General features: G+C 41.0%; 1 protein-coding gene across 1 annotated transcript in view; it reads left to right on the top strand.

Annotated features, from left to right (window-relative positions):
* The window catches only part of LOC135700370 (mucin-2-like), a 118,326-nt gene extending 92,313 nt beyond the window's left edge, over positions 1-26,013 (top strand). Inside the window, exons 3-5 of the mRNA XM_065220858.1 lie at positions 5,012-5,478; positions 21,543-24,219; positions 25,381-26,013. Coding sequence (XP_065076930.1) covers positions 5,012-5,478; positions 21,543-24,219; positions 25,381-25,965 — 3,729 coding nt within the window. The 3' untranslated portion in view covers positions 25,966-26,013. The remainder of the gene's footprint in view (positions 1-5,011; positions 5,479-21,542; positions 24,220-25,380) is intronic.
* The last annotated feature ends 338 nt before the right edge of the window (positions 26,014-26,351 follow it).

Genomic DNA, 26,351 nt, shown 5'->3' on the forward strand with positions numbered 1-26,351 from the left:
TTCAGCCTTCAGTCTGATGTACGTTTCCGCCATCATCTCAAAGTTCCGTGCCATAATGTCAATGTCATCGGCGAAGCCAAGGAGCTGGATGGACTTCCTGAATATCGTGCCACTCGTGTCTATCCCAGCTCTTCTGATCACACCTTCTAACGCGATGTTGAACAGCAGACACGAAAGTTCATCACCTTACCGTAACCCCCTTCGAGATTCAAAGAGACTCGAGAGTGTCCCCGATACTCGAACAACGCACATCACTCGATCCATCGTCGCCTTGACCAATCGCGTAAGTTTATCCGGAAGTCCGTACTCGTGCATAATCTGCCATAGCAGATCTCGATCGATTGTGTCGTATGCGGATTTGAAATCGATGAACAAATGATGTGTGGGCACGTTGTTTTCGCGGCATTTCTGCAGAACCGGCTGAATCGAGAAAATTTGGTCCGTGGTAGCCCCACGAACTCTCTTGCAAATGGTGACAGACAGCGGCATAGAATTTGGAAGAGTACCTTGTAGGCGGCACTCAGCAGTGTGATCGCGCGGTAGTTGCAGCAATCCAACTTGTCGCCCTTTTTGTAGATTGGGCATACGACACCTTCCATCCACTCCTCCGGTAATATCGCCTCCTCCCCAATCTTGGCAATTACCCAGTGCAGCGCTCTAGCCAGTGCTTCACCACTGTATTTTAATAGCTCACTTGGTAGTTGATCTACACCAGTTGCTTTGTTGTTCTTCAGCCGACCGATCTCCTCCTTAACTTCTTGAAGATCAGGGGCCGGTAGCCTGTCGTCTTCTGCGCGTGCTCCAAGATCTGTTGCCGTGCCACCTTCGTTTTCTGCTGCTTCACCGTTGAGGTGCTCGTCATAGTACTGCTTCCACCTCTCAATCACCTCACACTCGTTCGTTAGAAGGTTACCGTCCAAGTCCTTGCACACATCGGCTTGCGGCACGTAGCCTTTGCGCGAACTATTTAGCTTCTCATAGAACTTCCGTGTGTCGTTTACGCGGTACAGATTTTCCATCGTCTCGCAATCTCGGTCTTCCTGCTGACGCTTCTTCCTTCGGAAAACCGAGTTTTGTCTGTTCCGCGCTTGTCTGTATCGCTCCACATTCAATCTCGTGCGGTGTTGCAGCATTCTGGCCCGTGCTGCATTCTTCTCCTCTACTAACAGTTTGCATTCGCCGTCAAACCAGTCATTTCTTCGGTCCGGGATTGCAGTACCTAGTGCCGCTGCAGCAGTACTACCTATGGCTGAACGGATGTCCCTCCAGCCATCTTCAAGAGAAGCTGCGCCAAGCTGCTCTTCCGTGGGTAGTGCAACTTTCAGCTGCTGCGCATAGTCCTGGGCAACTCCAGAGTCCCGTAGTTGCTCAATGTTGCGTCGCGGCGTTCGACTTCGACGTGTGTTATGCACCGTCGAGAGTTTTGAGCGCATGCATACTGCAACTAGGTAGTGGTCCGAATCTATGTTCGCACTGCGGTACGTGCGGACGTTGATAATGTCGGAGAAGAATTTCCCGTCGATTAGAACGTGATCGATTTGGTTTTCTGTGTGTTGGTCAGGTGATCTCCAGGTGGCTTTGTGGATATCCTTGCGGGGGAAAAAGGTACTTCGAACTACCATACCCCGGGAGGCTGCAAAGTTCACGCATCGTTGGCCGTTGTCGTTCGATACGGCATGCAGGCTGTTTGGCCCGATTGCCGGTCTATACATTGCCTACCGTCCTACCTGAGCGTTCATGTCGCCGATGACGATTTTGACGTCCCGTTGCGAACAGCCGTCGTACACCAGCTGCGCATAGAACGCTTCTTTCTCGTCGTCGGGTCTCCTTTCGTGTGGGCAGTGCACGTTGATGATACTGTAGTTGAAGAAACGACCCTTAATCCTCAACTTGCACATCCTCGCGTTCATCGGCTGCCAAACAATCACGCGTTGGCGCATCTTACCCAGCACTACAAAGCCGGTTCCCAGCTCGTTGGTGGTGCAACAGCTCTGGTAAAAAGTAGCCGCTCGATGCCCGCTTTTCCATACCTTTTGTCCCGTCCAGCAAAGTTCCTGCAGTGCTACGACTTCGAAGTTGCGTGGTTGAAGTTCGTCATAGATTAACCTATCGCAACCCGGGAAGCCGAGCGATTTGCAGTTCCATGTTCCGAGTTTCCAATCGTAGTCCTTATTTCGTCGCGTAGGTCTGTGCCGATTGTTCCGATCCGTATTTCTTCATTCAGTATTTGCAACTTTGTTTTTTTCCAGGGCGGCTTGTTGGGCCTGCCCCAACCCCCTGCCTCGCCGGGAGATCATCGTGGACAGCTCTGTTTAGAGTCCCACGCTGGCACTAAGACGGAGATCAGGTGCTCCTTACATGGAGACCAGATGCCGTTTTGAGCCGCACCTCCATGGTGAACAGACGCTCAGGTTTGGTGAAGTATTTCCTCTATCACCGTTCTATGGTTACCGCGCCAGTGTTCGCGTCGCACCTCTTCACATTGCCGGACTGGCAACATTGCCCAGGCTACGCCACCCAGCTGTGTCCATGTTTCAACTGGTAGTCTTTTGTTATCATATGACTCGAGGAGGCGTGAAGTAGGAACTTGTGAAGACCAGGACTAAATATTCCGCTCCTTCCAGGTTGTCAACTCACCATTTTGTAGCCCCATAAGTAATATATACATTGGAAATGACATTCAATCAAATAAACCCATACCCCACTCACTTGGCCAGGCTTCAGAATCGTCCAGTGGGCAGTGCGCTCTGCACTCCAAGTTCCCTTTCTTTCAAATTCACCCCAAATTTGATATTTTATCCCTTTGAGTGTTGATTAATCACAATGAATTAATTAATTTATCTTTATTAGGGAGGCTTTCAGCCTGGGGCTGGTTCGCCTCTTAATCACAATGAAACATTGTGACAGAGCACGGACTTGAGGTTACTAGAGTATTAAATAATCTAGGTCCTATTTAGGAGTATATCTGAAAAATCCAAATCTAGCCAAAGCCCACCTGCTAGACATCGCACCGTGTTCGGGCAAAACCATCCACTTGCGACATGTTTCAATTTGTTTAATGATGCCAAACTTTTTGACTTCAATATAAGTGAAAATAGTTTTTAAACTAGATTAAGACAGCTAACATAGTTATTTAAGTGATTCACAGTCTGTGCAGCATAGCTGAAGACGTATTAAAATAAATAAATAAATCTCTGTTTTTCTAACGCAAATTTTACTCTGCGTCGTAAAAAGTGGATTTACTTACAGCTCTATAACTCGATGATCCGTTCAATATCGAGTTATAGAGAATTGACTATAATTGAGAATTTGGAGTTCGATGAGGGAACAATTATAATTTTCATATTTCTTTAAAACATTCACTTTTTGATTCATACATTATTCAACAGATTTTTAGCCAATTTTATAAGTTTCATTTAGTGATCGATAGTTTATCCTGAAAGGCTCAATCAAGCTAATTTGTTATGGTAAGATACACACTTCCATCTTGTTTTAGGTATGTGTTTTTTGTTTAACATTTTCATAAACCCGACTACCATTAGACAAAGAAAACTTTTTCTTTTCGGAGAAAATTTCCCAACGTCAGTTCAGTCCAAACACTATCAAAATCACATTTGATGACTGGAGATCAGAATCAGCTGTAGATTCGCAAATTCACTGCCCACCTCACTTCAGGCTTTTTTTCTGAGGTGTTGAGCTGATGTTGAGCAAATGCAGATAAACAAGGGAAATTATTATGATTTGCTGAGTATGGCTTCTCTCGCACTGCAAACGTACCACCAGCAAGACACAGTCAAAGAAATAATAACAGAAAAAAAAAATTGGCCAACAATACTCCCCACAAATACGCACACAAGCCGACCGCAACCCCCGCCTGATCGACCGCGCAGCTGCCTTCGTCAGTGGGTAAAAGTTTTCCGCCGGCTGATCGCACTTGTCGATGAATTGTTGCTGTTTGCCCGAGTGGTTCATTGCGGGAGGTGGAATGGTGGGCTTGCCTCAGCCGAGCAGTATGAACACTATTTTCTCAAATTGAACGTTACATGATTTTCTGTTTGACTGCGGATTCAGCAGTTATAGACCGCGATAATAAACAGCAGACAGCTTGGGAACATCAGTGGGTGGGGGCATACCGAGAGCCGTGTCGAGTTGTAGAAAGTGGAAGGCTAGAAGAAAATTATGACGGAAAACAAACTGAGAAAGAAAATCATTTCACTTTCAAAGAAGGTGTTTAGAAGAGTGCACGTAGAGTGCGAAAAAAAAACCGGCCATAAATGTGGGCTATTTTTGTTTCCGAATCTGATCATGCGAAAGCAAACGAACAAAAACACAATCAGTCATCATGGGTAGTGCGAAATGCATTTTTGTTTTATTCGTGGCGACCCGCAGTTTAAGAGGTTCACTTCGTTTTCTGGCGTCTGACTTAGGGGGGAAATGGTCATGCGACTGTGATTTAGAGATCGTCGTTAGCAGAAAGTGCAAGAATGATGAATACGATTAGCGCCAGATATAAGGGGGTCTATTACTCCCGGCTGCCCATACAAACAACGCTCTGATACGAACAATTCCGAACAGTGAAAACTGTTAAATGGTGCTTAACATCTTCTTATTCGCACAGCAGTTAATTGAGAGCTTTGAGAGCCTTGTCACTTGAGAAACTATTACATTAGGATCACCGCCGCTTTTGGTGTTCAAAGAAGATCAAATTGCTCCGCTACAACAAACCGTCCGTCGGCCAGCGCATCAATAGCCCTTTAATTTGAGGTTAATGGCTGAGGCTATACCAGCTGACAATGATTCACTTTTAAGCTGAGCACCATTAAACCACTTTAAACGCTGGCTGCAGAAAAGGTTGGAATTTGGTCATAAACCGAGCAACAACAGCCTAACGGTTCCCCGAAATTGACTTCCTCCAGTCCAGTTCTCATTTGAATCTCATTATTCGCTGACACAGACGCCAATTAAACGTACGATTAACACTTCTTTGTCGTTTTCTCTTCCACTTCTTCAGGTTCCATGGAGACCCATCCCGTATCACGTGCCTCAGCAGCAGCTGATCAGTGTAGCCAGTTTTGATACTACCAGCAAGGATGAACTAGTCCATATAGCGCAGCACAATGCGCATATCCTGAAGCAATTCAACCAGCCCATCACCCAGTACCAGAATCAGAACACTCATCAGGTGCATCCGGTGGGTGGTCAGCAACAGTACCATCAACAATCCCACAAACAGTCCACCCTCTATGGAGGTCACACATCCGGACCCAAGTACATGACGACACCCCTCCTGTTGACCAACATCAGTCCGGCAGGGCCGATGCAAACGACGGCCCGCCACGCCAAGCCCTTCGGACCCAAGTCGGATCAAGTCACCACGCTTAATCTGGTGCACTCGCCCACGCCGAAGCACGTAACCCCGATGGCGGGGCATCTGGCTCCGGTCGGAGTCAAGGCAGCCAAATTCAATGGCCAATTTAGGTAAAATAGACACACCATCACCGGTGCCCTGGGAAGAAGATGTTCCACGGTGGTGGCGCGGTGGTGGTGCGAGAGTGATGATGACAATTCGGACCCGTGACCGGTTTCGTGTTATAATGTAGTCATCTAGTTTTGAATATCTGCATGCATATTAGGCTCGTCTGCTTTTACATGGGGTTTCTTTCCTGTTGGAAATAGAGGCCAGTTGGCCAGATGAGCCGGTGTGTGGTCGGTTGCGCGGGGACACCATTGTCATACAATTGGAACACTGGGGTACATGGTGCGGGTTTTCTGTATAATTGAACGATGTGAATAAGGTGGAAAATTAGATTTTCAGGTCATTTGTAGGGATTTCTATCGGATTTCTAGTAACAATGCAATGCACAGTGGTCCAGAATGCAGATTGATATGTTTTGAGCCTGAAATTGAAACTTTAGACTAAAAGTCTCTGCTAGAAAGCTGTTCCTTATAGTTAGGCCCTTATTGTTATGACAATGAATTCTAGGGTGGTTCCTATTATCATTGAAGGAAAAAATCTAACTATTTTGTTTGAATAAATTAAGGTATATATTCTTGGGCAAAGTTATAGCTCAGCTAATTTCAAGCAACTTTGTTGAAATCAACTTTTTTGTATCTCCTAAATTGGCCGATTTAGAGCTACTTTCTTGAATTGAGTTAGGGTGGCTCAAAAAAAAACTGTTGTTTTGCTCTAGTTGTCTTATTTCGAATTTCTCAGCAAAGGTAGATATTAAGAAGGCGCAAATTTTTGCTTCACACAGCTCGTCAATATCTTTCGCCGATCAAGAGTTATTGATGTTTTTTATACTAAAAATATGCACTTTTCAAATGTTAATATCTCTGGTTGGGACAAACAAAAAAAAAGTTTTTTTGTGGCATTTGAAAGGGCGTATGCTATTCTCAATAATATGAAAAAATTGGAGGTTTTGTTATTTTTTAAACTCGTATAAAATCAATTTGAATTTATTCATATTTTTTATTATATTTGGGTATATCTTTTTTATAAGAAGAGAATCAGGCAACAAATTTCGCTATAAAACATTCGTCTTATAGATTTTTAAAAGCCTCTACAAGATGACTTTCATGAGAAATTTCAAATAAAAAAGTTAGAGCTAAAAAACTATTTTTTCCAGGAACACCCTATATCAACTACGAAAAATTACTCTAAAATGAGAACGTTAAGAGAAAGAAAAAAAATCTTAGACAAAGTTGCTTGCAATTAACTTAGCTATAACTTTTTAAACAACACATGTTTTTACTTTGTAAAACAAAAAAGTTAGTTTTAAAAATTCCCTAATTTGAAGACCACCCTGACGTTTGCAAACACCAAACGAAGGTAATTTTTAAGAATAAAAACTTCTTCGAAGACACTAATTGTCCAAATATGCAAACAAATGTACTAGCACATTTTATTTAAATTTGTCATTAGAGTGGTCCTATGTAATCCCTCTTTTGCCAATAACTTTTTTATTTGAAATTTCTCATGAAAGTCTTCTTCTAGAGACTTTCAAAACTCTTTAAAACGAATGTTTTATAGCGAAAATTGTTGCCTGATTATCTTCTTATAAAAAAAGATATGCCCTAATATAGTAAAAAACATGAATAAATTCAAATAGATTTAATACGAGTTTAAAAAATAACATACCTCAATTTTTTTCATATTATTGAGAATAACATACGCCCATTTAAATGCCGTAAAATATTTTTTTTACTTAAATCTTTGGTTTTAATTAGTTAGTTACAACACATTGTAGTTTCATTTTTATACCTGTGATCTTGACTTTTATACCTATATAAATTTTGAATAGTTCTTTAGTGGGAATGACACTGATAAAGACTGCACATTGTAGTCGAGCATGGATACCAACATTAATTAAGTGGAATTAAATGGAAGATAACCTTTTTTTGCTGTTTTATTTAAGCATTCCGCTAACAACCCAATTTCATTACTTAAACTTTTTTTTTGTTTGCTCCAACCAGAGATATTAACATTTGAAAAATGCATATTTTTAGTATAAAAACGTCAATAACTCTTGATCTGCGAACGATATTGACAAGCTTTGTGCAGCAAAAATTTGCGCCTTCTTAATATCTAAAAGTTATTTCAAGACACCTTTGCTGAGAAAAATTATAAATAAGAAAACTAGAGCAAAACAACGGTTTTTTTTAAGTGCCACCCTTTCTCAATTCAAGAAAATAGCTCTAAATCGGCCAATTTAAGAGGTACAAAAAAGTTGATTTCAACAAAGTTGCTTGAAATTAGCTCTGCTATATCTTTGCCCAAAAAAGTATACCTTAATTATAAAAAAGTTTTTTGATTTCAATGATAATAGGAACCACCCTAGAATTCATTGTCATAAAAATTATTTGTATTTATTTGAATAAACTTTACAGAGCCGAGTTATCCGACAGTATCTGGCTACCTATATGCATTGAAGGTGGCAAACCGGGGCACAATATCAACTAGTTAATCTTTTTTAAAGCTTAGACTTTGTTCTAAAATATAGTTAAGGTTTGGTTAGCGCTAATCCATAAATGAGTGAATAAGGTCACGGTGAATGTTCGCCTGTTTTGTCTCTTTCTGTACAAAAATCAGCCAAACTGCTTATGTTTTAAATGTGGCTTGTGGATATGATTAGAAGTTAATCCAGTTTGACTAGTTTTTGTATAGCAAATGGCAAAAAACTGCCATGGCGGAGGTATGACAACTATAGAAGTTTATTTATTGTAACATAACAAGAAGAGTACATAACAAGCAATGACAATTATACGGGGACAAGTGGTGACATCTATGGGAAGGTGCAGTAGCTATTGTATGCTAAGGGTAGAGATAGTAGTAGCAACTGGTGGAAACTAACGATTTTAAATTGGCTCTACTTGGCTAGCCTATTGGTCCCAAGGAAATAGTTAGTTAGTTAGTTATCTTTATTAAGGAAACTTTCAGAGGGGAGAGGGGTGATATTGTGGGGCAGAATTTACAATATTTTCAAGTTTTTCTCTAACTGGAAGCCACCGTCTTGAATTTCACCCTGAGCTTGAGCTTGGGCATGATTGACCGCCCACGGTTGCTACTCTGTTACTGCCAGATCAGCTGTAATTACACAGAGAACCAATAGACGATGCTTGGGACTAGCAATCATCCTCAATGTGTAAAAACTGGTGATCTTAAATTAGGCAATACCAGCGCCGGCCGCGCCCGAACACAGGTCAAGAAAGGAATGGGAAGGATTGTGTTGACATGACACTCGCTTTGATGGAAGCCGAGAACACCTTTGCACTTCCACGAGGAATCACTGGGATGTTGGATAAGAAGGTTGGGTTTGCAGCAGAGTTCGTTTTGGTAAACAATAAGCTGAATTGATGTCCTAATGATCATATAACGCGAAGGAGCTTGGGACTAAACCCACGGTCTTCTGCTCAGTAAGCAAAAACGTTTGCCACTAGGCAGACGAGCACCTTTTTAATCCCCGAGTTGCTGTTATTACCATGTAGTCATATTAACAAATAAAACGATTGACGAATCTTGAATGTGGATGGGCCTGAGATTAGACTCATGATGTTCTGCTCAGTAAGCAAAAACGGTTGCTCTAAGGCCACCGAGCCCCTCATATCACATAATACCGTTGCTCAAATTTGTGTATCCATTCAAACCCGGAACCAACGACAACAACGAGTTTCGCAAAATACACGATACACAAGCGATTTTACCATAAATCTCTTTGATATGTAAGGACCTTGGACCGCGTTTTTCTGCTCAGTAAGCAGGCCACTGTAACCGACGATCTTTCAAATCCGAAAACTAAAAACTACGAAAAAGTACTTAGGCCTTCATTAAGTTTCACTTTCACGCGACGTTCAATGAAAGGGTCCTATCCAGGATTACATCTGAAAAATCCAAATCTGGCCAACGCCCACCTAAACCTGTTCTAATCCACCTGAAACGAATGGAAGACTTTGACTACCCATCCATGCAAGTCTCATTCCGTGCCTTATGGCAACTTGATGATTCTATTGCGCTCATCTTTTGGCACCACCCAGGGGAGACTTGGTCCTGTACCCAATGCTTAACTTATCTCCATTCCACTCAGCTACTCGCAATTTCTTGTGATATAGTGGGCGGAATATTATTATATGAGACAATTCAATGCAGACGTCTTTCCAAATTTGGCAGATCGACAGGTACTCGGTGAGTTACCACGATAGTTGCTATTCAACAACTCGACAACGTCCCGTCGTCAACGCCTGCTATGAGAATTTCCCATTGCAGACGCCAACGACATGACGTCAGCGAGCTATTGATCAACTACCCTGGTTATCGCCTGGTACCTTATAGCACGATGCTAGGAGGTGAACCGGAAGAATCGATGAGCTACCTCTCCCCCCTGACCAGCTAGAATGTTACTGTCTTCGGCAGAGTTGTTCTAGAGATCATAACCTTTTCGCTGAGTAGTTCAGAATTTTCTCACTACGTAGTGCTAGAATACATGTGAAATTATCGCATGTGATATATCTCGAGATCATGACCTGATAGAAAGTTACTGTCGTCGACAAAGTTTTGGATGAGATCAAAGCCTATTTCTTGGTGCACAATTTTCTCAATACGCGGCGATGGTATACACGTGAAATTCTCATATAAAATATCTCGAGATCCTGACCAGATAGAAAGTTACTGTCTTAGGCAAAGCTGTTCAGGAGATCATAGCATTTTTGCTGGTTAACAGTAGTTCAGAATCTTCTCACTAGGTAGTGCTCCTATACATGTTAAGTTTTCGCATGTGCTAACTCACTAGATCCTGACCAGATAGAGAGTAAATGTCTTTAGCAAAGTTGTTCAGGAAGTTAAGATCTTTTAGTTGGTGGACAGTTGTTCTGAATTTTTTCACTACTTGGTGCTAGTATACACATGCAATTCTCGCATATACAATAGCTCGAGATCATGAGTAGATAGAAAGTTACTGTTTTCAGCAAACTTGTTCAGGGGGTCAAGACTTTTTGGCTGGTGGACAGTAGTCCTGAATTTTCTCACCACGTGGCGCTAAACGTGCACAATTCTCGCATATGCTAAGCTCAATATTCAGGTAGAAAATTACTGTTTTCGAAAATGTTGTTCATGAGGTCAATGCCTATTGCTTGGTGCACAATAGTTCAGAATTTTCACACTACGTGGTGTTAGTATACACGCGGAATTCTCACATGTAAAATATCTCGAGATTCTGATCAGATAGATTTCGCTAGTAGACAGTAGTTCAAAATTATCTCACTACGTAGCGCTAGAATACACGTGAAATTCTCGCATGTGGCTTGTTTCGAGATCCTGACCAGATAGAAAGTTACTGTCTTCGACAAAGTTGTTCAGGAGGTCATAGCCTTTTTGGCTGGTAAATAGTAGTTAAGAATTTTCTCACTACGTGGCGTTAGTATACATGTACACTTCTCGAATATGCAGTTTTCTCACAAATTCTAGGCTTTAACCTCCTGAACAACTTTGTTCAAGACAGTTACTTTCTATCTGGTCAGGATCTCGAGATATATCACAGGCGAGAAATTCACATTTCACTAGCACTACGTAGTGAGAATTTTTTTAACAACTGTCCACGAGCAAAAATTGTGTGATATCCTGAACAACTTTGCCGACGACAGTAATTTTCTATCTGGTCAAGAACTTGAGATATTTTATATGCGAGAATTTCACATGTATACTAGCACCATGAAGTGAGAAAATTCTGAACAACTGTCCACCAGCCAAAATACCTTGACCTGCAGAACAACTTTGTCGCAGACAGTAACTTTCTATCTGATCAGGATCTCGAGATATAGCATATGCGATAAGTGTTCATGTATACTAACGCCACGTGATGAGAAAATTCTTAACTACTGTCTACCAGCCAAAAAGTCTTGACCCCTTAAACAACTTTGCCGAAGACAGCAACTTTCTAGCTGATGAAGATCTCGAACTATTGAATATGCGAGAAAGGCACGTATATACTAGCACCTTATAGTGAAAAAATTCTGAACTATTGTCATCCAACAAAAAGATCTTGACTTCCTGAAAAACTTTGCCGAATACAATTACTTTCTATCTGGTCAGGATCTAGAGATATTTTATGTGCAAGAGTTTCACATGTATAGTAGCGCCACAAAGTGAGAAAACTCTGAACTACTGTCCACCTGCGAAAAAGCCTTGACCTCCTGAACAACTATGCCGAAGACAGTACCTTTCTATCTCGTTGGGAACTCGAGATATTAGTTTTAACTTCCCTGAAGTTATTGTATCTACACTAAAGATTTGAATGTTCTTCTCTTCATTCTTCAATATCTCTAAGCTTCCCTGATCTTCTATGGTTTCCCTGCAGTTTTTGGAACATGCCTAATGTCCCGGAAATCATCCTAGAATTTATGGAGCAGCTCTTCTGAAGATCATGCAATTTTTTTTAGTTTTCGGAACATCTCTGAAATTATCGGGATATTTCATAGTTCCACTGAACTTCTTGCTAGTTCCTGTAACTGTTTTAAATTAATGTAACTGCTTTAAAGTTATCCGATTTTTCCCAAAGTACTCTAAACTTCTTTAAAGTTAATAAAATGTGTCCTTAATTCCTCTTAACTTCTCAGGAGTTGTCTGAACGACCCTGAAAGTCGGCTAAAAATCTCTTTAATAAAGTATTTAAAAAAAAAAAACCCTGAAGGTCTCGGAACTTCTTAAAAGTTTTTACAGTTTTCTAAAACTAATGGAACTGCCTTGAAGATCTCTGATCTTTGCTGAAGTTTTGCATATTTTTGCCTTAAATTTTCGAAATTGCTTTGAAGTTTACGGAATTTTCCTTTAACTTCTTCCGCATTCTCTTGAAGTTCCACTAATTTCCTGATGTTCTCGGAACTTTGCTGAAGTTTTCGGAAAATTTGTTGACGTTGTCGGAACTACTTTAAATTTTCTGCAACTTACATGAATTTAATGGAACAGCCCTGAAGTTTGTTATGTTTCCTGATGCTCTACCTAAACCTACAGTCTCCAACACTCCACTATAAAGCATGAAATTAAAACCGCCCACCAGCAACAATGTGCAAAAACTAGCCAAGGGGAGGGAATTTAAATTTTGGGACATTATTTAGTAAAATTTCCATTATGCATGTAGGTAATTGGTGGATTTGTTAGTTAATTTGACGCTTTTGGACAATGCTGGACATTTACCAATTTTCAATAGTTTCTAGTTGAAAATCAACATTCGGAAGCATTGTTATCGATGCGTAGCCATATTTCTGATCGATTAGTGATAAAATTATTGAAATTGGACCAGGGGCAGTTGAGTGATTAACGTTCAAAATCTTTCTTAATTTGTTACATGTTCCATTTTTGGTTTTCACAAGAGTGATTGCGGTGGTTCAAGGAAAATTAAATAAAGCATTTCTGAAAACATGACGCTGCAAAGTCTCTAGGCCAACCGGGTGAGATCTTTCCATTTTATCTATTTATATTTTATTTTTTGTCACTGATTTATCAAATGCTCTATATTGACGAATAGAGTTGCCAAATCATTCACCCTCCCACTAACACAACTCTTTCCTTCCTGTGACACCTATGAAGGTAGTATGGGTTCCCTGCACCTTCTTAAGTAGATGTTGGATTAACTTTCCCTCCCTTCCCCTGCGATTGTAAGGATGTGGCCAGGTGTATAATCCGATGCTTGTATTGTAGATTTTATTTTCGTGTGGGGAAAATCACTAATCCCAAGTGATATTTTCTGCGTCAACACTCGATATTTTCTGCAAAACGTATTAGTTGACCATTATATAGCCACCCACGATTTGTACAATCGCATATGCTATGCTATGCTATGCTATTATTTAGTAAAATTTCCATGAATACTGGTTAAAATATAATGTAAACTAATAAAAAGCATGGGTCTCACCCGAATGATCTGCAATTAGTCGGCCGCCTCGTGATTCTCAAGCGATCAATTGTTCTCCCAAATGAATCACCATCTCCATGATCTTGACATTAAGAAAATCCGTCCCCACTTGCTGGCCTCGGGAAGAAGTGCATCGTGATAAACGCACCGGCATTGCTCAGTGTCACTATGTACCTCCTGATGTTGGCCCACTTGACCCATGATTACCTTCAGTTCCTCGTTTCCAATCAGCTCAAACTGCTGCCGAGAAACTGCACTTTTAATCCACTCTCAGATTCAATACTTCCAATACGAAAAACCACAATTTTGCTAGAAACTTCACATTTTTACCCTTCTTACAAAGAAGCGTATAGATATCACTTGAAAAACCGACTATCGATCCGAGGCCCGGAGGGCCGAGTGTCATATACCATTCGACTCAGCTCGACGAGATCTAAACATGTCTGTGTGTGTGTGTGTGTGTGTGTACGTGTGTATGTGTGTATGTGTGTGTGTATGTAACGAAATGAATGCGCTCACTTTTCTCAGCAACCGCTCAACCGATTTGGACAAACTCGGCGCCAAATGATAGGTCTTGGGGTCCCATTGAACGCTATTGAACGGTTTTGGAATCGGTGAACCGGTTCCGGAGATATGGCCGGAATAAGATCCGGTGAATATGGGCCTTCACGCTGGATTTAACGGAAAACGTATCAAAACCATCATGCGACACATCAAATTACTACAGAATTCAAAAATAAGATCAATGCCAGTCGTGTTAAGTGTTCCAGACCGCATTGGACACACTTGGACATGTTCCGGGTACCCCGGGGAAGTTGCTTGAATATGAATTGAATTAAAACCCATTAAATCACATTAAAATACGATGATAAGGTGATTGGTAGCCTCACCAAATAGACTACACCCAGATATATTCCGGGTACCCCCAGGCAGTGGCGTAGCCTCACTGGATGACACGGGGCTGGAGGGCTTGGTCACTGATAATGACATTAAAATAAATAAACTTGAATAAGTAAGAAGGGTCTGATCACACCATAGGTGCATAAATTCGGGTTTTTTTTTTAATCGCGAAAGAAAACACGGATGCAAAATTCAAACATGTCATTTCGCCACCGTCTTGAATTTCACTCTGATTCCAAAAACTACCCATATTATAACATGAGCGCCCACGGTTGCTACTCTGCTATTGCCAAATCAGCTGTAATTACACAGAGAACCAATAGACGATTCATAGGTCTAGCAATCATCCTCAATGTGTAAAAACTGGTGATCTCAAACTAGACAATACCAGCGACAGCCGCACCCGAACGCAGGTCATGAAAGGAATTAGTAGGAATGTTTTGACGTGACACTCGCTTTGATGGAAGCCGAGAACTGCTCAGCACTTCCACGAGGATGTTGGGTGAGAGGGTTGGCTTTGCAGTAGGGTTCGTTTTGGTAAACGATAAGCTGAATTGATGTTCTAACGATCATACGCAAGTAACCATAGGCACGTTATTTCGCCTTTTTGGCTATGTACGGGCCTCATCAGAACTTGCAAACACTGCACAGTGGGCAAAAATTGACAAAACCGCGACTAAATTGAATATCTCGGCTGCCAAACGGTTGCAGTCAACATGCTATACATATTCTCAAAGGAAAAACTCTGCTGAATCCATTGGTGGTGCTCCCATTGGCAGGAAACTTTTGTGTACCGAGATAGAGGCCCAGGATCAAACCGAGTTCCCGAGAGCGAATTTTACAAGTGTAAAATTATGTCGATAAATAGTGGCATTCTGGTTCCCCGGATAATCTGGATTGACCTATAAAGTGGCCACATTATAAAAATGATCCTATAACCTTGCAATTTTTTCTATGTTTGTTTAAAATCAGGAGATCAAAGCGAATTTAAAATTTAAAGAATTGAAATTTTGGGGTAAAGTGGAGAGTTTACAGTGCCGATCGATATAATGGCAGATATAACTTTGTTCTCTAATCACAAGGTTCTAGGAAATTTTTTATAATGTGGCCACTTTATCGGTCGTTCCGGATCCTCCTTTAGGCCAGTAGAGTTTCCCTGAGGGTGTATATGGTGACTTTACACCATATATACATAGTACTATCAATTTCCAGTAATATACGTTAAGTAAAGTATAAAATTATGTCGATAGATAGTGGCATTTCCTACTTTACCGGGAACTCGGGTTGATCCCGGCCCTCTTGGTACGCAAAAGTATCCGGCCAATGGGAGCACCACCAATCGATTCAGTAGGGTTTTTCCTTTCAGAATATGTATAACATGTTGACTGAAGCTGCTTGGCAGCCGATATATTCAATTTATTCGCAATTTTGTATTTTTTTTTCCCACTGTGCAGTAATAGCCGTTGTTCAGCTGTATATAGCTAAAAAAGCGAAATAACGTGCCTATGGTTGATTGGGTACAACGTAAAGGAGCTTGGCATTAAACCCACGGTCTGCTGATCAGTAAGCAAAAAAGTTTGCCCCTTATCAAATGAGCTCCTTTTTAATCATCGAGTTGCTGTTATCACCATGTAGTCATTTTAACAAATAAAACGATAGACGAATCTTGAATGTGAATGGGCCGGAAATTAGACTCATGATGTTTTGTTCAGTAAGCAAAAACAGTCGCTCTTAGGCCACCGAGCTCCTCCTATCACATCATACCGTTACTCGAGTTGTTGTAATCATTCAAACCCGGCACTGACGACGACAACAAATTTCGAAAAATACAGGATAAACAATCGGTTTGACCACAATTCTCTTTAATATGAAAGGACCTGGGACCGCGTTTTTCTGCTCAGTACAAAAAAAAGGCTAAGAAAAAGCATTAAGTTCCACATCCACGCGACATTCAATGTTTCGATTTGATCTTTACGCATTGTTCAGGCTATCATAACAAGCTGTAACCGACGTGACGATTGTTTAATCTGGTTAATCAAGCTATTCTAATGAAATTATGTTCTCAAAAGCATTGCTTTTCTTATGTTCTAACTAAAACCATAAAATAGATCACGCACGATCGAGGTTATCTCGGCAGGAAACAAACTGAGGAATCTTTTTAATTAGAACAAGCTCAGCAAATACAATCATCACGGCAGCACCAACACAACAACAAATTCCAAACTAGCTATTTGCGTTTGTTTCCAGGAAACTTGGAAATTTTCACGGTTGAACGATATACATATAATTAAGCATAAAACCGAATGAGATGGAGCCGCCATTTACAGAGATTTACTTCGAATATTTGATAGTTATTTTTCCAAGAATTCACTAAAAAAAAATTTCAAATTATAAATAAAACTCACTTGAATCCTCCATAAAATGTTCATGCAATGCACCTCAGAAAGCCTAAGTAACCATCAAGCCCGATAATAATCCACTAATCACTCTTTTTGCAAAACAAGGTTAGTATATGGTGTCCAAACTTTTTATCAGTCATATTTATGCTTTATATTGCAAAGAGGGCGCACTTGTTAGTTACTTGGGTAGTCTTGAAATACTATATTGTTAGAATTATTCATAATCATCTCCATATACTCTTGGAATTAACTTTGAAATTCTTTCAAAAATCCCTCATAATTGGTTTGAAATTCTACCCTCAAAATTCGATTCCCTTGGTAGTTTTCATGGAACTGTTTCGGAACTCCCTTCAGAATTACCTCGAAATATTTTTTTTTTATTTTCTTGGCATTTGCCCTAGAACTAATCAGGAATTATTCTCAGATAAGTTAACTTATTTGGAATATTCGTTAGAAATAAACCAGGAATCCTGCACAATCGTCATGGAATTTTCCTCAGATCAACCAAAAAATTCAACTCTGAACTCCCTTTGAAATTTATTTCAAGCTCTTCTCAGACTTATCATGGAATTCTACATTTGACATGGAGGTCTAGTCAAAATTTCCTTAGAATTCATTCCATTGGAATGTTTCACTGAAATATGTTGTTGTTTTCTGAAACTTCTCTGTTGAAATTCTCAGATATTGCCAAGTTTCTCAGAGCTTCATCATAACATTTTAGGAAGAAGTTCAGGTAACATGTGAATAAGTTCAAAGTCCATCTTAAGATGTTAAAAACCATCTAGAAAAGATCAGGAATACTCAAAAGCAATACCGGTTAGGATCAGGTAGCATCTAAAAAAATATAAACCACGTTCCTAAAAGGCTCAGGAAGCTCCTTTAGACATTAACATTGAGGGATTAGAGGAGTTTAAGCCTAATCAAGTGAAGTTTAGGTAACTTCAATCAAAAGCATAGCTATCTAGGGAAATTAAGAAATTCAGGGAAATTTTCAAAAAGTTCAGGAAAATCATCTATTGAATGAGCATAAACATGATTGACCATCCACGGTTGCTACTCCGTTACCAGCGCCGACCACATTAGAATGCAAGTCAATTAGAGAAAGGGTAGGAATGAAATTATCTGCACTTCAGCAAGAAATCACTGAGATAGAAGGGCTAAAAAAGATAGCGATAAGAATTTGATTGAACCCACGAGCTTCTGCTCAGCAAGAAAAAAGGTCGCACTGAGGTCACCGAGCCCCTTTATAATATTCACTTATGATCAAATTGATACTGTAACAATTCAAACCCACGAAAACGCGAGATCCGGGATTGATAGTTCTATATCCGTTATTATATGAAACCGAACATCCTTGTTCATATTCACGGTTGTCACAGACAGGACGGCTTTGTTTAAGGGCGAATCAATAGAACATTTCAATACTAATTTCACATGGAAGAGGAGTACCTTTGCTTTGGTTTGGTGCGTGTTTCAGCAATACTGATTTTATTTAACAATAATGTTTTCTCTTCCAAGAACTAGGTATAAAATGGCATACATATCCTCCGCATAAATTTTTCGGAATCTGTGGGAATACGGAGCAAATTCAAAAATAGCAGTATAAGTATATGTATGTTTGAGCAATCAAAACCTTAAATGATCCATAAATAATTGATACATTTCCAATTTAAAATCTAACAGTAGCAATCAAAAGTCTTGAGTGCTCATTTTGATGTTTTAAGTATTCATTTTCAGTTTTTTATTGCTCCTTTTAGATTTTGAATTGGAAATTTATTAATTATTTATGGATCATTAAAGGTATTGATTACTCAAACCTATGTTTTATATTGCTATTTTTGAATTTCCTGTTGCTTTTTTTCGAGGTTTTACCAGTGAAACATTTAAATTCTATTGCTAACCTACCGAAGCAGGTTTATTGGTATTTTTATATTGAACTATTGGAGTTATCCCTTCTTCTAGAAATCGTTTATTAGGATGCCGTTTTGTAAAGCCTAGCATGTTATTGGCTCTGTTTATAGTTGTCTCATAATGATCAATAAATGTAAGTTTAAAGTCTAAAATAATACTAAACTCCCTAACTTTTCAGCAAATCAATTGTAATTTTCGTGTTTGTGTATTTATTCTCGAAAAATTCGCCTTTAACTTTGGCGCTTTCTAAATTTTCTTAAAATATCTATATAGGGAAAATGGATGTAATGTCAGCCTAAATGCCCCTCATTTGGGCCCATAAATAAATTCAGCAATCGACTAAATTTTCAATAGTGACAAAAATATCCATTAGTACCGTTCCAATGACGCGTTCATCTAGATAAAATTGATAAATAGCAGATTTTTAGCGATGGGTCCAATCTTAGATCAATAGGCCAACAGTAGGGCCATTTCCCCTATTTAAAAATGACCCTTACAGACTTGGAAACTGCTAAACCGATCGGCGTGAAAATTTGTATGCATAGATTTTTGGGGCCTGTAAAGCTTTTTATAATGGTTCGAGATCACTCCCCCCCCCCCCTCTGTAAGGAAAGGGGAATGGGTCCCATGCAAATGAATCAGAAAAATATAGTATGATTTTTAAATCTGTGCATAAACTCAAGCCAATATTGAATTCCGAGCAAGGCCGGGCACACTCAGCTACTTGTAAATAAATATCAAAACGATATAATGGTGACGTAGGGCTACGTGGTCTTATATAATAAATGTTATTTGTAAACTGCAGCAGGAGCTTGTGTTTTGTGTATGAATAGGAATTTGAGCAGGGTTCTCTCTGTTTATATTCTTTAGTATGACTATGATTGCCCTGAAAAGAACCTTTTCATATGAATTTTAGTTAGGACATGTTCAGAAATTTAACTCTTTTGGAAAACCTTGGTGGCCCTGAAAAGGGCCGATGTTAGTACAGGCGTAAAGTCTTTGGAATATGATGATGACGTGTAGGCAGCTGGATCAGCAAATCGTACAGAATTGCAACCAGCAAGTGTAACCCAAGAACCAAAAGCGGTGCGATGCTAGTTCTCATTGCTATGACGACAACTAAATTAAGAGGCTTAGAAGCAAAGTGGTGAAAGCCAATTCTCTTCATCGATTTCCTCTTTTGATAACTATGGCTTCACTAACCTTTTTCACACTATTTCTGCTATGCTCTTCTATCCAGAACAACAAACATATCAATAAATGGGTTTTGCCGTCGAGTTTTTAACGAAACAGAAAGTCTATGAAGTGAATCGAACAAAATCACTTGTACCCCTGCTTCCAAGTTTGATTACAGGATTACAACTCTGGAGATCATTTTGTGTGGTCGTTGTGGGCGTGTGGTTCTGAATATGGCGATGAGTGTGCAAAATGTTTCGCAATTTCATCCTCCCTATTTGCACATGCCTGAAGCTCGGAGGCGAATGCCCCTTCAAGTCGTCTACTAACGACTCTCTGATGACTGTGCTGGGGAAGTAGCAATGCTACATCGACATGTTTTGTCTAGAAACGATTCTTTGATGACTGTTTTGGGTAAGCAGCATATGCATGTACGTAATTGGTGGATTTGTTAGTAATTTTGACGCTTTTGTACAATGCTTGACATTTACTACTTTTCAATAGTTACTTGTTAAAAAAACTGGCTATCGATGCGTAGAAATATTTCTGATCGATTGATGATAAAATTATTGAAATTGGTCGATGGGCAACTGAGTTAATAACGTTCAAAATCTTTCATAGTACCGTTACATGTTCCTTATTCAGTATTCACAAAGTGTAAAACTTAAAAAGGAACGTAGTCCTACGTAAAAAAAAATACGCGTAAAAATATCTATTTAAAGAGTGACGTAAAAAGCAGAACGAAAGGTCTGCTTTTACGGTATTTTATTCCTAACTTTTTACCATCATGATATAGAAAAAATGTTTTTGCACGTAGATTTTTTTATGAAACAACACAAAAATAAAAATAGATTTTCTTGGATTTTTTGTATTTTTTGTTATTTTTAGGAAAAAACATAAATGTTTCTCTGGCGGCGGTTAACTTCGAGTAAAAGCCATTGTTTACGTTTGGTTGATCCGCCTTTTTCAAATGTTGGTCTAGAAATAACATTTTTTTTAGTGAAAATCCATCCATCGTTCGTGGATTGTTGTTCATGTTTGCATACACAAAACGAAAATCAATTATTTTATTCATGTGTCACTTATACATTTTTAAATAAAGATTTAAAAAAAACGTATACATTTTTGCCAAAACATCAGCCTTAAACATTCCATAAGACAAACCACATAGGTCCTATAAGAACGCATAAAAGGTATGTGTTGCCGCTTATACATATCATTTGCAACATGATCTTCATAAACTTTTTGAAAGGCATCTGCTAATATTAGTTGACTTATACATTTTATGAATAATCAGCAATAGAAATTTGCCAAAAGGTATAAGGAGATTTCTATCCGTGTAGGATGCTGCACACTGACGTCACGAATGAACGCGATTGAATTGCATTCGTCAGTTCGATATCCAATGGTGGTTTATTCAGCTTTGCCTGTTAGTCTATTCAGTTGAATTTGAGTTTTAAATAAAAAGAATCAAAATATATGTTATCCGACTATGTTCTTTTTAAAAATCTTTCTTTCTTAAAAATCTAAAAAAAAAACAGTTGATACAATTTTTTAGTATTTTTTCTAAGTCCAAGTAAACAAACTACCGCCAGATGTAAATAAAGGGTTGACCCTACGGTGCAGCTCCATATACGGATAATTCAGAATTCCTTGTAAAACACCCACTACTTCTTAAGGATTTCCCATTTTCCTCATCTGACAACGTACGTGCCACAACTATTTAATACCCATTTTGCAAAACTTCTTCCAGGGAACCTGTCCACAATGCACCATCTGCACCGCACCAGAAGTCCACCATGAACCCGCAGCATCCCGTGATGAACAAACTTCAAACGCACATGGCGGTAGGCTATCGGCAGAAGCAGCCCGTTGCCGCGACCTCGAATCGCTTGGAACACTACGTTAACCCCAATCATCTCTATGGCACCTACATCCAATTCGGACAGGCCTCAAGCCCCCTCCAGTCAGCGAAATCCAAATTCATCAGCCAACTCGCCAGCCATCCTAACTTTGATGCACAGCTCAAAGGTTTACTGCATGCTGGCGTTGGTGGTGGCTACCAGCAAACATTTTCCCAGATCAAGAATCTCCAAAAGATGAACTACTTCCAGCAGCAGAGCAAGCTGCAGCCCTACTTCAATCACATCCCGTCAGCCGAAATAGATCTCCCGAAGAAGTTGCATTCTTCCGTCGAGAAAGATTCAACCAAGACCCCTGTCACCCCGTCTACTCCGCTTTTCCCGCACATCCCTCCAAGCGTCCTGACTCCATTCTTCCAGCAGGTTCAGCAGCAGCAGCAGAACAAGTACGGCTTCAGTCTCAAGACTCAACATCCGGCTCCCCCAGCAGCATCTCCCAATCCCACGCAATACTTCCAAGAGAAGCCTCACAAGCATCAACATCAATTCGACTCCCATCAGGTCCACCCAACCCCGCTCCAACACCACGGCACCGAATCGTTTGGATTCACCGCTTACCAAAATCATCAACAACCCCCTTTCGAACACAAACCTCATGAGGCAATAAAATTCAATGAAAACAAGCACATATTCAACGAAATTCGCGATGAATACAGCAAGAATCTAGTCCCACCACCTCCAAGTACCCAGCAAGCATTCATACCCACTATCATCAATCACCCAGAACCAAGCAAAGACCCCAAAGAGATCCTCAACAAGTACAACATCAAATCACACTCTCCACTTCAGGACGCCAATCGCTTCAATTATGAATCATACGCCAGACCTAGTGCTGCATATCATACTCCTACGACAACTCCAAGCACGACATTCTATCCTTCTTCTACCTCATCTCAATCCCCACCAAGCACAACCCCACGCCAGCCATTCTATGGGCATACAATCACCTTCGGCGGTGATCACAATAGCTTCAACAGTCAGCTGATGGTTACTCCTGTCAGCGACGACTGGATCGGTCGAGACAAATTCATCACCACCGAGAAACCCAACGTTTTCAAAAACCTCTTCAGGCAACCAGATAACGAATACAAGCAGCACAAGCTGATGCATCCGAGCTACACTGGGCTACCGCCGAACAAACGGCCTTCGCCAACAACTCCCCTGTCGACAGCTGATGCCTCCACGGAAGAACCTGTTTTCACGCACAGTTTCTTCACAATTGAAGATGCAATCTCCGACCCAACGCTCATCCCACCAAACAATCGCAACAAGTACAAGTACACAACTGAAGCTGAAGAGAACCGACTGGAAGACTCTCAATCGGAGATTGTCACCATTGGATCATCATTCTTAGATTCCCTGGAATTGGGCACAACCACCCCGTATCCAATGTTCAAGGCCAAGGGCCGAAGACGCCGTCCAAAACCATCCACTGAACATTCGATCGATTCCGATTCCACCGAAAGTCCAGCGGAGCGTCCAAACCGCAACCGATTCCGCTTCCGGCCACGACCTACAACGGAAGCCGAAAACGAACTGAACACGACCGCTCCTCCGCCTACTTCCTTCCTTTCGGAGGATAGTTCTCTGAAAAAATTACGTAAGAAGCTTCCAAACAACTTCAGTCGTAATCGATTGCCATCAAACAACAACCGCGACGAATCTGATCCAGAGCAACATGAACACCCTGTTACGCAAATTTCACCGGTGACGACCACCGCCGCGTTCAGTACACCAGCTTCTTTGTTCAACTTCAACAGCGACAACAACGGACTGCGATCGCGTTTCCGTCCAAGCAGTGGATTCGACGTCAAACCAACGCGAACGAGATCAAAATTCAGTGACGATTTCGAAGATCCATTCAAATCTTCTGAGATTACTCGCGACAGCGAAAACACTCGGCTGAACTTCAAACTGCCTAACACCAAACCAAGCCTACGGCTACCGTCATCGTCCCCATCGTTCGGACCCAGTACGTCATCAACCTTCACCAGTTTCACGTCAGACGAGACCAGCGGAGAAGTCAACCGAACCAAACCCGAATTGAACCGTCCCCGCTTCAGCATCAAAGAATACCGAAACAAGCCCAACCGAACGATGTCATCCACCAGCACCACAACAGCGTTTGGATCGTTTGATCTTGAAGTTACAACTCAACCGGCGACGAAGCTGCGCTTCCCAACTCGGAATCGATTCATGCTGAACTCTCGGCAGAACAAAACTACCGAATCGAACGAGGTTATCTCCCCCAGCTCGGGTTTCGGAAGCAGCATCATCGGCAGCAGCAGCAGCAACAACAACAACAGCACGACTACGGAAAAGTTAGCAGTGGCTAATGAGACCACTACCACGAGGACTTCGTTCCGACCGACGGGAACCAGAAACTACAACAGGTTCACGGTGAAGAAGGCCACTACGGAGTCACCCCAGCAGCAGCCCTCGTCGACGGTTACGTCCCGAGTGGTGAACCGTGGACGGATTCGGTTGCAGGATACCACCACTCAAGCGGTAAGTTCTGAGAATGTTGTCAAGATTGTTTGCCCACTGCACAGTGCACAATGGTTCCAAAGCGGTATTTCAGGGAGACAAAAATGTTTGCGTCCAAACCGTCAGTTTTAGGTATGGTAAATGACGGCTTCGGCAATACCTTATTCTATTATCGTCCAAACAAACACAGTCCTTGAGAGCTCTATGCTGCTTAGATCCATAGGCCAACATTAGAGCCATTTCCCCTATCTGAACTTTTTGATCGTATATTTTTTTGAACATGTTTGCAAAGAAACCCAGGTTTAGAATAGGGGAATTTACGTCTTCTCGTCAATCTAAGCAGCGCCCGCACTTCTATTAGCATTTCCTCAGGATCACGCTCACATATGACGTGTTTGTGTGTTTACATTTATTCGCTGCTTGCTTCTATCCATCAATTCGACAGAATTGTCCAAAACTGTTTGAAAGCGTTTTTACAACGTGAGTGTGACTATTGTCAGCACCCTTTTTGTCTTTGGCAAACTTTCCATTTGAACTTCAGCTGTTCTATTATCGGAAATTTCATACAAAGACAAATCAAGAGCAAATTTTCATTATGTCGTAAGTAACATTCGCACCAATCCGAGAAAAATAAAGTTTTGTTTTGATGACCGAAAAGTTATTCCTATTTCCAAGTAAACACATATAATCTCATAGTGATAGCAATGTTTAACATATTTAGCAGGGTTTTAATCATACAAATGCAAATCGCTAGCTTTCATGCTAAAAAATACTGGTTTTTGAGTCAAAAGTTATTATACGTCGTTTGGTGGCCCCTATTGTTACTTAAGTCAAAGTGTATTTACCAGGATATTCGGGAGAATTATCAATTACGTCTCCTTACGTGCAGCCCATTCATCATTTCAGTACCGCCGAAATCATCTTAGCAACAAACAGTTCGATTTATTCACTTTAATAATGAGAAAGCGAAACGACGAAAGTACACTTTTCACGGGTTTCTCAGTGCTGTTACTTAAGGCAAACGGCATCTCCATAGAATTTGAAGGAAAAATACAGTGAAATTTACGTTTTATTTTTTGTGGCCGAAAACAGTCTATTGGTGCCGAAGCCGGCATTTACCCTATCCTTGTGACCGAAAAATCAATATAATCAAACAAAATTCCACTTCTCCCTTTAACCCAGACACCGAACCGCACCTCCATCCCAGGGACCCTGAACAGCAGCACCCTGGCAAACCGTCGCCCGGCAAAGATCAGTCTTCGGCAGCGAATTCAAAACTACAACCGCAAGAAGGACTCGGATGCCGTCCTCAAGGACCAGGAACAGGAAAGCAACACCCTGCTGTACTCATCAGACGAAGTCAAATCCGCCGACGACCTTTCGACGTTGGGCACGATCGACACGCAGAATCGTTACGAAGACAGTAGTAACCCAGCGCCGTCGTCAACCAGCACCAGTACTACCACGACTGAAGGCTACCGGCATCCGGAGACGGCAATTATGAAAATCTCCCCCAAAGACTCGTCGTCGCCCAACGGTTACAATAACAACAACAACGATGGAGATTGGGATCTGAACAGCGCCTCGTCCGATTACTCCAAACGAGTCGTCGAGCTAACGCTCTCGGCTAGCAAGGACAAGGGGTTCAAGTCGGTCAACAAGGGCCTACTGTCGAGGCGGGTCCCCGGGTACTTTACCCTAGCGACCGAAGATCCCATTTTGCCAATCGAGGCGTTCTTTCCACAGGTGAAGAAAGTGAGCGCGTGAGCTGTTGAGTGCGAGATGTTGGGCGTTGATGATGATTGAGCAGTGAGAGTGTCCGAGAATGGGTTGTTTGCGTGCGAGTCGAGTTCAACTATCGCGTCGGTAAATTGGTGATACGTGTGAGAGTGATGATGTATGCGATATCAGATCAATTTTTTTGTTGTGTTGTGGAGTGTGAGAACTGACTCGGTCATGGGTGCAGCTGGGGGGAAGGGGTAATCCAATTTACCACATCCATTGCTAATCCAATAATTTCAGCTGGAAACTGCCGACAGCTGTCAGTGTTGCCAAACTCTCCAATTCTGTACCTAAGCAAACACCTTTATTTTAGTTATAATAATACTCATTTCATCCTGATGATTTGGCAACACTGACATCTCGCACTGTTT

Source organism: Ochlerotatus camptorhynchus, unplaced genomic scaffold (assembly GCF_037179485.1).
Source record: "Ochlerotatus camptorhynchus isolate MF236.1 unplaced genomic scaffold, CSIRO-AGI_Acam_v1.1 ptg000135l, whole genome shotgun sequence".
Classification (NCBI taxonomy): Eukaryota; Metazoa; Arthropoda; class Insecta; order Diptera; family Culicidae; genus Ochlerotatus; species Ochlerotatus camptorhynchus.